The sequence below is a fragment of the Solanum stenotomum genome, chromosome 10 (assembly GCF_019186545.1).
Source record: "Solanum stenotomum isolate F172 chromosome 10, ASM1918654v1, whole genome shotgun sequence".
NCBI classification, from domain to species: Eukaryota; Viridiplantae; Streptophyta; class Magnoliopsida; order Solanales; family Solanaceae; genus Solanum; species Solanum stenotomum.
The window spans coordinates 53585427-53599755 of NC_064291.1; the positions used below are offsets into that span (position 1 = coordinate 53585427).

General features: G+C 34.8%; 1 protein-coding gene across 2 annotated transcripts; it reads right to left on the reverse strand.

The window, feature by feature from the left end:
- Positions 1-4637: 4637 nt before the first annotated feature.
- On the reverse strand, positions 4638-14241 carry LOC125878440 (oxysterol-binding protein-related protein 2A-like). Of its 2 annotated transcripts, none has more exons than XM_049559690.1 (11): positions 13408-14241; positions 11473-11832; positions 9535-9628; positions 8651-9039; positions 7769-7924; positions 6864-7031; positions 6620-6760; positions 6276-6497; positions 6052-6162; positions 5550-5749; positions 4638-5186 (listed from the first exon to the last, which is right to left on the reverse strand). In XM_049559690.1, exons 1-10 carry the CDS (start codon positions 13765-13767, stop codon positions 5570-5572), a joined length of 2181 nt encoding a protein of 726 aa, XP_049415647.1. In that variant the 5' UTR covers positions 13768-14241; the 3' UTR covers positions 4638-5186; positions 5550-5569. The 2 variants fall into 2 exon arrangements, with proteins under 2 accessions (XP_049415647.1, XP_049415646.1); XM_049559689.1 differs by having other exon boundaries at positions 6052-6165; positions 13408-14235.
- Positions 14242-14329: the final 88 nt, after the last annotated feature.

Sequence of the window (14329 nt, forward strand, 5' to 3'; positions counted from 1 at the left end):
TTAGATAAGTTCAAATATGAAATTTCATCAAAAACGGAGTTAAGATCGACCTTGAAATTCTCAATTTATCAAACTGTAACTTTACCGGGAAAGTCCAAATTGTACGCGGTTAATATGATGAAAATAATCGATGAATCAATAATTTTATGTTAAAATCAGTTTACCCATAACATAAGGATCGTAAATATACCTTTTTCATCAAAAAGGGAGTCCAAATCGATAAAACCCCAATTTCTCCCAAGAGATTTACGGATAGGAAAAAAAACCAGATAAAGAAGTTATGAGAAAATGTCGAATTGAAGATTGAATACTAGCCCTCATATTAATTCAAGAAGAAACCCGTAAGAATCACTCCATTCCGATCTCTAGAACTCCCGATATGCTCAAAATACCAAATGAACACAGTCTGATATTTTTATAACAGTACATGGCTGTTATGCACCAGAAAAACAGCAGTTAATCTTTCACTAAAATGGACGTAATTTCCTCATACGATAGTGAAATGACCCGATTCTTTTTTATAAATGTCTTAAATAATGATACGGACCTGCTCGTTCAATCGGAGCTCAATTTCATGCTCGTTTGCCCAGTCAAATATCATTTCTACTCGGTAAACAATTATTTTTTATTTGCAATAAAAGTTCAATCTCGGGTTAGCGAAAATTCACCAAAATTTGCAGATAAGTCCTATAATTCATGCTCAAAATTTCAGAACCTTGGGAATAATTTTTCGACCTTTAAAACTAATAATGAACCTTTTAGTTGCCACAATTTGTTAAAATAGTGTCAAAGCATCCAAGAAGCTTAAAAGTCACCCAAAACTCATTTGACACTTCTCGAACACAAACCAAATATGCTACTAGCTTGAAAATGACATTTCGGACTCAATGAAATCGTCGGAGTTTGAATTCGAGGTCTCCTTGACCCGGTATCCGATAAGGCGTCAAGAAACTAACTTTAGGCTCAAAAACTCGAAACGCACTCGGGGCCTCTAAAAATTCAACCAAGACTCATTCTAGACTTAGAATCACCCCCTGAATCCAACGGTGCCCTCGGAATTCCATTTCGAGAACCGGAACCTCGTTTGTTGACCAAAGTCAACTTTTGATCAAAATTTCACAATTTTTGCAACTTAGGACCTCAAATCTTCGTTTTAACTCCAAATTGGACTCCGTAAATTTTCATAGACCCATTTCGACATTCTAAAACTGCTGGAATCGACGGAAATCCGATTCGAGTCTCAAAACTCCAAATGACTCGAAATAGCACTTTTAACCAAACTTTAACTCTTAAAAACTCAACTTTTCAGCAATTTTCCTTCAAACCAACTTCGAAAATACAACAATTAGGACTCGGGGCAACTATCGAGAGGGGTAAAACGGTCATTTTATGAAAATTTCCAAAAATGACCTTTAGGGACATTACACCTCGTAAGAAGAACTAGTCCGTACACTTAAATTAAAAAAAGTATAATTTACGAACTTAATATCAAAATACAACTCATATTCAAATGAGTACAAAAAGCCCTAGGCATGTCCATGACGCGGACCTCATAGTGTGGTCACACCGCACACGGCCAATTTTCCAGCGACTTAAGTCTCGTTTCTTTTCATTATACAGTGTCCTTTTTTGTCTCCTCTGTCTCTTTTTAAATAATTTTTCATGTCATATAAAAAGTTTAAATTAAATAATTGTTCAAAAAAATAAACAAAGAAAAAAAAAAGTAAGATAAATAAATTAAATGAATTGATTATATTTTATCTCTTTGTTTTATTTTATAAATTTGAACATAACAACCTATCGCTTAAATCATTCAGAAGTAATAATAAGTAAATACGAAAAAATAAAAACAAGTACTAGTAATATGCAGGTATTATCCCAAATAGTGAAATAGCATACTTCAAATAAAAAATGTCCAATCAAAATAAATATCTACACTAAAATAGTAAAGTTTATATGTAGCGAGTTACATCAAATCTTGGCGTTTTTTAAACATGCGTATGATAATTTTCTCTTTAAAAAAAAAAGGTGGACCAACGTCCTATCCATTTTGAACAATTAAATTAGGACCTTATACTAAAATCATTTTCTCTAAACTAAAAATCCAGATATTATGACAACACGATCACATGTTTAAAACTCATATCTGTCTTACAATCAGTAGCTGGCTGTTAACTGTTGTAATGGATCAGAAACTTGAATCAAACCACACACAAAAAAAGGATTTTTTTTATTAAAAAAAGTTGGGTTGAAAATATTAGATTTGAGCCTTAGGAATGAAAAACTTATAGCTAGAAGTATTATATATATTTTTTTGTTACTACACTCACCTAACACAAAGTCTTAAATTAATTATGATCGGTATAAATTCTGAACACCAAATACTTTCTTGTAAAAAAAAAAGAACTAGATTGCAGAAAGTCTTGATGATCCCATCTAAGGTTATGGTGGATGATGAAATAAAACTTTTTCCAGTCTTAATTAGCTAGAAAAGTCTCGAGTTTGAGTTCAAAAAAGGGAAAAGGTACAAGTATCCCCTAGACTATGACCCAAATCTCAGAGACACCTTAACTAAACTAAGGTCCTATTATCCCCTTGAACTCATTTTTTTTGTAATTTTGTACACCTTTTTGGCTTACGTGGCATTGAAGTATCTCCCACGCGTCTCAATTCTGTGGAGTCACGGAGTGTGCCACATAGGCCAAAAGGTGCACAAAATTATATATAAAATGAGTTCAGGGGGTAATATGACCTTAATATAGTTAAGGTATGTCCCTGTGATTTCGATCATAGTCTAGGGGATATTTATGCCTTCTCCCTTCAAAAAATTGAAAAGATACTAATAAAAAACACTTGTCTTTTTAATAAGTCTTATACATTATAAACTTAAATGAATCGAGACTTCAAAATAAATATCGATTTCAATTCACTAGGTACAGCAAAAATACACCCAGGAACATGTTGTCATGTTTGTAAAATTGCCAAAACTGTTTTGTGATATTTTATTTTACCAGTTTCCTATTCTGTGGGAAGCAAATCCTAGGGGCTCTAATCTGACACCATATATATTCCTCTTTTATTACTTGGCGGTCCCCTCACTCCCCAACATAATTTCTCTGTATTTTCTCTGAATTTTTTATTTTTACTTTTTATAACATAAGATACAATATTTATATATATATACATATAATTTATTTGAATAAATATTGATCCAGAAATCATTAAGAATTAAGTGTTGTCAGGTTATGTTGCAGAGTTATATATTGTCACAAGAGGGGAGATACCTATGTAACGAATCTAAAGGTATCCAACTTCCAGATTAGTACTTAAATTTGACGACTACAACTTTTATATTATTTTCAATACGTATATATTTTTTATCTTTACTGGATAGAAAAATTATTTTCTAATGAAATATTATAGGTGTAAATTGTTTCAGATACGTTGTGTCTAAATGGATTCGCATGTATATGACTTTTTCACTCACATTTCTCTTATCTCGCTTGCCTTTCTTCCTGTGTATCTATATTACAAAATGAATTTGTAAAGTATCTAGTATCTCATATACATTTTATTTTGTGTGATTCATATGTAGACTATGTCGCTCGCCTCTGTCCTAACTCGCTTGCCTTTCTACTTCTCTCTATTTCAATGTATCTATATATTCATCTCAACGTTAAATAAAGCAGCACAATAGGCATTCATTGGGCTTTTAACTATACCAGCCCATTATCCCTCCGCTGCATAGAGCGGGAGCAATTCATTGCTCTATGAAATCAGCCTCATGCAGACCATCTCGCTTTAGGAGCCCAGCAGCCCAACTCTGTACTTGGACACTTTTGGCTCAAAATTTAGAAAATGTTTGTGTTTGTTATCAATCGTCTGTTGCGTTACAAAATTAATCACATAAAAGGGGAATTTTCACATACATCCACTTAAAAATAGCTTAATTATGCTTCATAGCTACAAGTTGTAAATTACGATTCGTAGCTACATGTTATAGAGAGGAAGAGAGGAGAGAGGCGAGAGAGAATGTAATATATTTGCTTAACCGCGTAATTTTCATTTCAAAAAAGTATTGTTTAAATGGGCCTGATAAAGGAAATACCAAAGATGAGCACATATAACCAAGTAGTTCACACTTCACACACATCATTCTGGTAAAGGAAATACCAAAAATTAACCTAAATAGTCGCCCCAATTTAAATTAAAAAACAAACCAAATTCATCAAAATTGTATAATCTACGTATACCCGCTAGAAAAGGTAAGTAAATATGAAAATGGGCACTCAAGTTAATTAGAAGTGTATTAACTAAAGCTTAAGTATGCTTCTCTAGGTTGTTGGTCCTACGTGTTAACTACTTATGAGTTCATCCAGTAAAACAATCTACGTGCTAAATATCGAACTCAAACTCCACAATGTTCAAATCTTGGATCCTATGTTGTGCTAAAATATGGAACTTGAACCCAACAACGTTCAAATCCTGGATTTGCCTCCATTAACACTTGACATTCCCTTGGAGACTAGATGGCCCAATATCTAATCTTTTATTCACCATTGAATAGCTAACAAATTTAAAAAGGAAAAATAACTAAAAGACTTTAGAAAAACTCAGAATTTTTGGGTAAATGAGAATCCAGGAAGCTAGTTCTTTTGTGTATATCTCCACATGTGTAGCACTAATCTACATTAGGTTTTTACAAAAGCTATTTGTGCTCAGTTTACTTCTTTAATACATCCACATTTTTTTCTTGCTATTTTTTATTTTCAACATAAAGAGTACAAATAATAATAATAATAATAACAACCTAAACTAATCCCTAGCCAAAGAAAATGAAAGCATAATGAAAATGGGATCAATTTCAACACAAAATAGAAGCCTGATCAAAGCAGCTTGATGCATAGATCTAGTAAGGAACCTCCTCTAGTTTTTTGCTTCCATCGTTCATCAATTCGTTGACTCTTTGCAAGATTGTCTCTATATGCTGAAAAAAGCCTTCAGGATTGACTTTTATCAACCTCTGAGAACAAACTTTAAACAACTAAAAAATTTGGGCTGTCGCGGACTGACCACATACTCCATCCGTCTATAGAATTTTCCGATAATACTCTGCTCAAGGTGTTGTCTTTAATCTACAAATCTTCAGGTCCATGAAAAATGTACCACATTGCCTTTTGATATCCCTGTACAAAGATTGAGAAAACATGCATGTAAAATATGTCAGGATTAGGTCTCCGGTAATACTATAGTACCAAGGCAGAGAGGAAACTTTTGAAGGTGTGATTTGGTATTTAGCGAAATGTGTTCATAAGATGGGAACAAAGATAAATGAGGTTACAGCAAACATGATATGAATCTGACAAGTATGTGTCGAGGGAGAAATTTGTCAAGATAACAGTGTTTAAAGAGGTAACGAATAACTAGAAGTGGAGCCTCCTTGATCACGTAGCCATTGAGTTGTTTTCTAAAAACTAATGTGAAAGTAATAGCTAGGAAATGGAAGTGTTAAAAGCACATAATTTAAGTAGAAAAGTAGTTTCTCATACCTTATATACCTTCTAAAACATCAGGATCCTTCAAAGGAGTTGAGGAGATCTTGATCAATCTCGCCAAAAATATTTGGGCAGCCATCCCAAGTAGCCGTCTCCCTTGCCTCCCAGTAGCCACCCATATACCGGAAAGTCCCATCTTCACCTTCTCTTTGAAACCATCGAGGTTTCCAGCCATTCTCTTGTAATTTCCTGGACTGTAAGTAAAGAGAAAGTTCTTTGTTTAGACCCAAAAAATAGAGATTCATAATGTTGGCCTAAAGTTTGCTATGTGACAATTTGAAGATTTTAGGAACTTGGGAGGATTACAGGGCCAGAGGATACAAATTTGTGATTCCACTCGTAACAGTGACAAACCCAACGAGATGACCAGACACACAAGAAGTTTGAGTTATCATATTGAAAACAATTTTGCGGACTAAATAAGAACAATAAACAGTCAAAAAAAGAATGTGTACACAGGAAAAAATGAGGAAGGCTCGAGTGGAAGCAGACATACCATTCTCTGCCGTGTCTCTAACCGCAACTTCTCTGCATTTGCCTTGTCGTATTCCCCATTCTCCAGATGTCGCTGATCAGGTCTGAGTCTTGAATCTGTAGGTGGGAGCATCTCCTTTATTCAAGATTAAACACGCAGATTAGACAGGCTATAAACCACAATTAGCTGAACATAAAAGAGAAAATTGATCTTTCACATGAAGTTTCATTAACACGCTGTTGTACCTTAAGTCCTGGTGTCAACTCATTCAGTGTAATAGCAAAAGAAGACAAGTTGTATCGAGTGAGATTTGGGGGTGGATTATTCCTTGTCCACAATAAAGATAAAACAGATGAATCCTTAGGCTTGCTGGCCCATTCTCCATTGATATAGTACATGCTCTCGTTCCACTTTCCGAATAATGTAGTAACTTTCTTCCCAAAGACATCTTCAACAAATCCATGAACCTGTAGAGTTTAGTAGTAATTATCCGGCCAATAGTACAACAAAGTATAGACATATAAGTATGTAGAGGAGTAGGCAATAATAAGACATTATTAAACTAATTACAGGATTTCTCCTCATTTACCTGATGAGGATTACGCTCGATAATGGATGGCTCTTTGTACTTGAGCTTGCATGAGTACTGACGATTGCCACGTATATGCATTGTCCCATGATGATCACAATATATCTTACCAAGAATAAGATTGTAGATACTTGTCGTGACCTGAGGATATTAAAGTCTCGAATTAAGCAAACAAAACAAGAACTTCAATAGGAACCAAACTATCTTGTAAACTGCTCAATGACCAGCATGATGTTCTGCCTACCTTGCTCCACTGGAAGATCTCCCCATCGTCGAATTCTAAGGTAAGTGTTCCAACAGGATCGACTTGAATTGATCTCCCCCAAAATTTTGACTTAAGATTACTGTCAGCCCAGAATTTCCATCCTCTACCTTCACAGTGACAGGCAATAAGTGTTGGGTGGTGACTAACCTGTTTCAAGAATTGGCTAATTACTATCATACATATCAACTCATTGCATCAGAGACTTAGGTAAGAAATTTCAGGTTCAACTTCCCGTGTTTCAAATTAAAATTCTTTCTTCGGTAAGTTTAACTACCAAGTGCGCCTACTGATTTTTCATAGTGAATCACTTTGGTTGCAAAAGCTAAGAAAATATAAGATGTTTTCTTTTGTTGTATTCTCCTATACAATGTTTGTCTCTTTTATCATAAAAAACTTTCCACAGAATAAGCTCCCTCGATTACTTAAGAAGAGAAGCTGAAAAAGGTAAATCCTCAAATTCATAGAAACTTAACACGGAAAACAAACTGCAATGGAGTGACGTGACCACCAAGCGTGTTTAAAAGATGGGATACCCTACAATCTCACATCATGCTATGTTCAACCTTAAAGACACTACTACAAAAAATAAATAAATAAATTCAGTTCTATGTTGCACGGACTCTTTTCTGGAAACATAACCATACAGGTGATGTAAGATTTGATATGGGTACATCCAGTATTTGCTAATTCTTAATGTAATATGAAGTAGCCTACTATTTAGCCGTAGTCATATGACGCGCCTTTGTGGGTACGAATTGTTTGACATCAAACTAAGTTTTGCTGACAAAATAGTACTGCAAGGGAAAGCTGCATGCACAGATGCAAACCAGTATTTCTAGAATCAATACAATATATAACAGCAAGATATATTCTCGATAAAATACCTTCTCCGAGAAAAAGCGGATTCCTTTTTCAGGAAAATCAGCTTCATAGGTTTCTCCCAGCAAAGGATTGAAAGGTTTACAATTCCGGCCTTCAGTTGAAGCATAACCAGACACAGCAAAAGCAGCAACGTTTAAAATTCTTAAAAGACTGTTCCCCTGGAAGAGCAAGACAATTCAAATGATGATCAACATAATGCTAAACATCTAACCAAGAATTGCTCTACATCATGTAAATATAATTGGAAAAAACTTGCTAATAAAGCCAAGGGAGAGAAAACAAGTTTATATAAACCTTTAGGGGGTAAGCAAGAAAGCAATAAAAGCAAAGTTCTAAATTTGGCTCATACACGCAATATCAAGTTTTGAACCATAGCTGCCATGCGAGGACTATTATATTATCTAAATAAGATTATAACTTGTGTTGTTCATCAAAACAAAAGATTATAATTTGTATTCTGAAACAATTATTCCAAAAAAGGGTGTGTTCTGACAAACAAATTTATACCTAGCAATTAATAGTTGGTATCTTTGCACGCCAGAAGTATACAACCAGTACTGCCCCAACAAAAGAAGATTCACTAATTACATTTCCTTTTTTTTTTTCTGATAGAATGATTAAAAGGGAGATAGTAGATAGACCTTTTCTTTGCCTCCCAATACCTAAACATTTATCTAATAGAAAAACTACTTGTTTTACTACTTAAATGAAAGATGTGGCAAGTAACAAATTATCTGAATAGTATTCAAGCAATATCAACTTCATGTAATCATTAATTTAGAAGAGCCTGATAAGCACCTTCTAGAGTAGAAAGCAAGAACGTAAACACAAATGCCTAGTCATGTTCTAGTAGTAACAAGAGGTGAAAGTATTAAAGATCGTACCGATTTTCCATGTTCATATGCTCTGTCTAAAAGATATGAGTACTCTAAATCTTCAAAGCACTTTTGTAGGGAGGAAATTGGCTCGTTGAAATACACTGGCAGGCAAACTCTTGTTAGATCTTTCCCGACATTATCTTTGATCATAGCCCAAAGACTAACCCCTTTCTCTTTTTCAACTGGATCTGGAAGCTTCGTTCTGCGTACAACCTGTGCTTGAGCAGATGCATCAATGGTATTGTTTTCCATGTTGTCCCCAACTACTGACCCACCAGATGTATGATGTTCAGAAAAGCATTCATTTGCGTCAAGATAGTTGGCTTCCTCTTCATCTGACGCTTCATCAAGCTCTTGTTTCTCAATATCATCAGACGATTCAGTTGTACTATATTCTGATATGAAATGTATGAGGTCAAATGATATTCCAGTTCTATTAATATACAAGATAAGTTCAGCATCTTGAACATATGATGTGAGGTACAGCAACTGAAACTATTTTAGTGACGTGTGGCAGACTCCAGTACATCATAAGCAAGAGAAATTGTAAAAGCCAGGAGCAAACAATTTGCTGCATCCCTATCTCTTTACAACTACTACGAAGTCGGCATAATGAAGTGAAATAGAGCTGATAGTGAGGCCGTAAATCAAAAATATTAGCAGAACAACTGGTATTTCTGCTGCAATATGCTTCGGGAAAGGAAAATTAGTGGAAGATAACCTCAAAAACTTTGCACTCATACAAATTAGTTCATTTGATATCATAATGTGCAATGATTTGTCAAAAGTTGAAGAAACTTTTAAAGGGAAAGATTATTTTGTTTGTGTGTTTTGCTTACTTAACTGTACTTGTACAGGTAGAAGTAGATGAAAGTATATGTATAACATACCACTATACTTGCCACGTCCTAAACTGGAGAATCGCTTCATCAGTTGGAATTCACCATCATGAACCCCGGAAGCTTCACCTTCGATATTAGCTGCCTTCAAAAGCAAAGCATATGCAATTTAGAGATAGTGAAGCTCATTTTTACAAAAATATACAAATCATCGAAACAAAGTTAGTTAACTCATGTAACATGACTGCATTAAAATTTATATGGATCAGAGGTCCAGCAACAATTCTTCATGTATTCAACTTAAATAGAAGTTCGGGGAGATAAGCAAATTCAGTAATATGACCAACCGAACTAATTCATCCTGCAATGCGATTGCGACCTCACTGAAATCTTTCATAAGTTTTAAACTAAAGAATTGCATAACTGACGAGGTTTTATGGATATATGTGCAGAAAGCTCATGAAAATACAGAGAGGCTATGAAAAAGGTAGAGAACATCTGTTTAGAAAATACATCTGCCTGGTGCCTAAAATAAGTCATACAACCAGACTCTTTTAGTTTTAGATGACTGTGTGTTGAACTTATATATGATTGACATAACATTGGGAAACTACCAGTCAATTTTCTTCTCTTTCTTTTTTTTTCCCCGAACAAAGAACACTGGTTGTCAATTATTAAAAGAGGATCTGCAACAGTCTTTCAAATTTATTCTGAAGCAGTGAGCAGGTCACTATAGATTAAGATGTTTTATGTTAATAGAAAATCGAAATATGATGGCTTAAATGGAGAATTGCTACAAGATGTTATGTAATAAAGGGACCGTTTAAAAGGCAAGTTCTGCAAAACGGTTACTCCGTGTAAGACCAGCAATGTTATATGGAAGTGAATTTGGGTTGTTTAAGTCCACCACATCCAAAATATGATTGTGGTGGAGATGTAGATGCTAAGATAGATGTGAAGTCATACAAGATTAGACAGGATTTAAAATGTTCAGCAAAAGGTGCAAGTAGCACGCTTCAATGAAAAAATAAGAGAAAATCCCTTAAATGATTTGGTCATATCCTTCATTAACCTCCAGATGCACCTGTATGTAGGAGTTAAGCCTAGGAGAATGAATGTATTAAAAGGTAACAAGGTAGACCTAACACCAAATGGAAAAAAATTATCTCAAAAGATCCACAATTTCTTTGATGTACCTAGCGAAAAATAGGATACAATGGAAGAACAGAAGATTATATTTCTATAGGCAATACCAATCATTTGGGAATATATTTTAGTCATATCAGTACGTTTCGTCGTTTACTTTAGGTCTCATGTTTTCTAGAAGTTCTCTAATCCTATCAGAATTTTATAATACTAGTGGATAATATAAATAATTTCTAGTACTTGCTGTTTATATTTAGTAATATAGTTATTGAGCTAAAGTAAAAATAAATTCAACAACATGGTCAGTGAGAATTCATATAGCCAACCCAACTTGATTGGGATTGAAGCATAATTGTTATTGTTATTCGCAATGAGTCAGAGCAAACCGTTAGGTGCAATCGGCAATTCATCTTGAGAAGACACAAACCTTTATAAGGGCCACAGAGGAAACACAATGTATCACAACTGTAGTTAAAAGTCACAACAACGACGTGTTTTGAAACCTTTGTTTCCAATATGACCAGAGAATTCTAAAAATTATAATCTAAGTCACTATGGATCTTATTCTCAGATGATCCGGAAAGCATATTACCAAGATAATGCACAAAGGCCTTTCTCATGACATTAACTTAGCTTTAGCCAAAATCACTGGAAAATCAAACTTCTATGTTACTTCAGATGGTTTCAGAACGTTTGGTCGCAGTTTCAAATCCAATGGTCTTTAGAGAAACGCATATTCCCAATAAAATTGAATCAAATGCATTAAGCTATACTCCTTATTGATTTGCATGCCTGGTTCCATTCACTTCCACATGTAAAATATGAGGGAATAAAATAAATTACCTCCAACTGTCTCAACGTGTCCAGCAAATTGGAGCGCTCCTCACAAAGACTTTTAAGTTGTCCTTTTATTTCTGAAAACTCTGATAGCATGATCTTCTCACAGTCCTGGACAAGTCCCTCACCAATGCCCTCTTCAAGCAACCGGTTTTTCAATCTTTCCGTAGATATAGATACATCATTTTGCAAAAGATTGAGATTATCATTCAACTGTCTCAACTGAAAAAGATTTCTTGTTGATATCAAAGCTTCTATCCATGCAGCCCGTTCTTTCTTCGAATGTGTCCTCAAATGAAGAGACTTGGTAGATGTAAATATGTAGAATCGCCTGTTATCAGACCTGCTCTCACGGAATGATGACACCTGTAAGGAATCCACACAATCATCTCAAGGTTATAGGGAAAAGCAATTTTTACATTGAATGTGTTTGGAACGACGGAAATCATTTTCCATGAAAACAAAAACTTGGAAATGTTTGGTCGTTGAGTGAAAAACATTTTTGGAAAAAAAAGGATTGCCATAGAAAATAATGTTATTACCAAATCAAAGAGTGGTTTGGTTAAACTTTTTTGTGTTAAACATTAATAATTGTGGTTAGAGCAAATGCAACAAAGATAAAAATCAAGTAAGTTAAATGGAAAATGACTTATGTCAACAAGTGGAGGTAGTCATTTTCCTCAATTCATAGGAAGTGTTTTCCCTAGAAAATATCTTCAGTCAACAACAACAACATACATGGTGTAAACCCCACAAGTAGGGTTTGAAGAGGGTAGAGGGTATGCAGACCTTACCCTACCTTGGGAGGTAGAGAGGTTGTTTCCGACAAACTCTCGGTTCAAGAAAGGAAAATCAAGGTAGAACAGAAAAAGAAATAACGGAATTGAAGAAATCATGACAAAATACTATAAAAAGCATGACAAAGCATTCTAGAGGGAAAACACGATAATTACGAACTGAAAGTCGAAGAAATGACTTGTGTCGTAGCAAACCAAACGACAAACTCATTGTACTATCAATTTCTCCAGCTCCAAATATAGGTCAAAATATCTAGGCAATGAAAGGAAAGAGGCAACTGCTAGTTCAGTAGACAACTGGCAATGTCATTTTAGCAAAACATATTGATATAAGATAAAGATACATCAAGACACCAAAGAAGCCAGATATCATGAGAGCTGACTGATCAACACATCAAAGAAGCCAAGTTCTACAATATAGAATAAAAGTGAGGTCATAATTTAACCAGCAATTGTAGAAGAAGAATATCCTTCCCCAGTTTTCCTTATTCTCTCTTTAAAATAATGAAGTTTTCAATGAACTCTCAAGTCATGATAACTACAAGTAGTACACAAGAGAAAATAAGTTATTAGAGATAGAAAGAGAATTCACTATTCTTTTGGTTGTTTGCTACTATTACAACTAATATTTTTAATGAAGAAAATAACATAACTTTCAACCCCACTTTCCCACAACCATTCATGTAGTAACAGCAAAGAAAAGGAAAGAAAAAAACTCATTAAGGAAGATGACAAATGGATCACTTCCAAGTTAATTCTATGACAAACATGAAGAAAAAAGTTCTGATTTTTCAAGGAAGAAACAACAAAAAACCCCTCAAAAAGTGACCATGTTTGTCATAGTTTTTTACCACAAACGTAGGCCTACTAGAAAAAGAATAGTCTTTTAGCCTTATCTTGGCCTATAACTCTCTCTTATTATCTTTCACCTGCTGATGTGACCCACTATGGATTAACAACCAGTCAAATTGCACTGTAAAAACTTCCAACTATGACTAAAACCCAATTCATTAACCATCGGACAATTGAAGAAAAAAAAAATCGATCAAATTGGCTCAGATATCTATAATTCAAGATTTTGCCCATTGAAGAAAGTTTTAATCTTTACACTAAAATCCCAAAACACCATTTTTCCCCTTTGTACCTTAACATGAACAATGCCGACGGATTTCCCATGTTTCCGGCGACTGGGGTTACTGTCGGGGAGTTTCCCGATTAGCTTAATGTCATCTCCGGCTAGATGGTCTGGCTGGCGATTCTTCGAATAAGAAAGTATCCCGTTCCGGAGAGTAAACCACCGGGATCTCCACCCTTTATGATAATTAGTCCACTTGTACAAGATTCCGGCGACTCCACCAACATCGGATCCTCCAGCATTGATGTCAGATCCAGAGTAAACAACAGCAGAGCCAGTCCGTAACAACGTCGGCTCTGGCGACTGGTCTCCGATCTCCGGTGTCTCTAATGTTATACAACAGAGTGGATGCATTTCCCTTACACGCATTTTGATCCACTCCCCAATTTTTCCAATTGAACTAAAGATCAATCCACATTTGAAAATTCAAACAAAATTCACAACACCCAGATTGTATTTTACATGTATCTATACAGAAGATGTGTTGTATAAACACAAAAAAAATGGATGTGGGGTTTTGAAGAAAGACCTGAAAATAGCTTTAAAAATGAAACCAAAAGAATATTCTTGAAGTTAGAGAAAAAAAAAAGTTTTGGTAAGTAATAAAAATTGAGTCTTTATGGTAATATAAAATAAATAGAGTTTTGGGGAAAGTAGGAAACTTTATAATATGCTGAAAACAAGGAGATTAAGGAAATGGCAAAATGGTCATTTTCCCATTAACGCCATTGATGCAGAAAAGAGAGAAAATAAAAAAGAGGTGGTTTTTGACTAGTGACGGCGGCGTTAGACGGCGGCGGGGTGAACGGAGAAGGGGGAAGATCAATGTGAAAGATGGAGAAATGAAGAAGTTTAATAAGGGGTTTTTAAATGCCACTTTGTAATCATCTGTCTTGTCTAAAATATTTTCCAGCTGCTGGATTTTTTCATA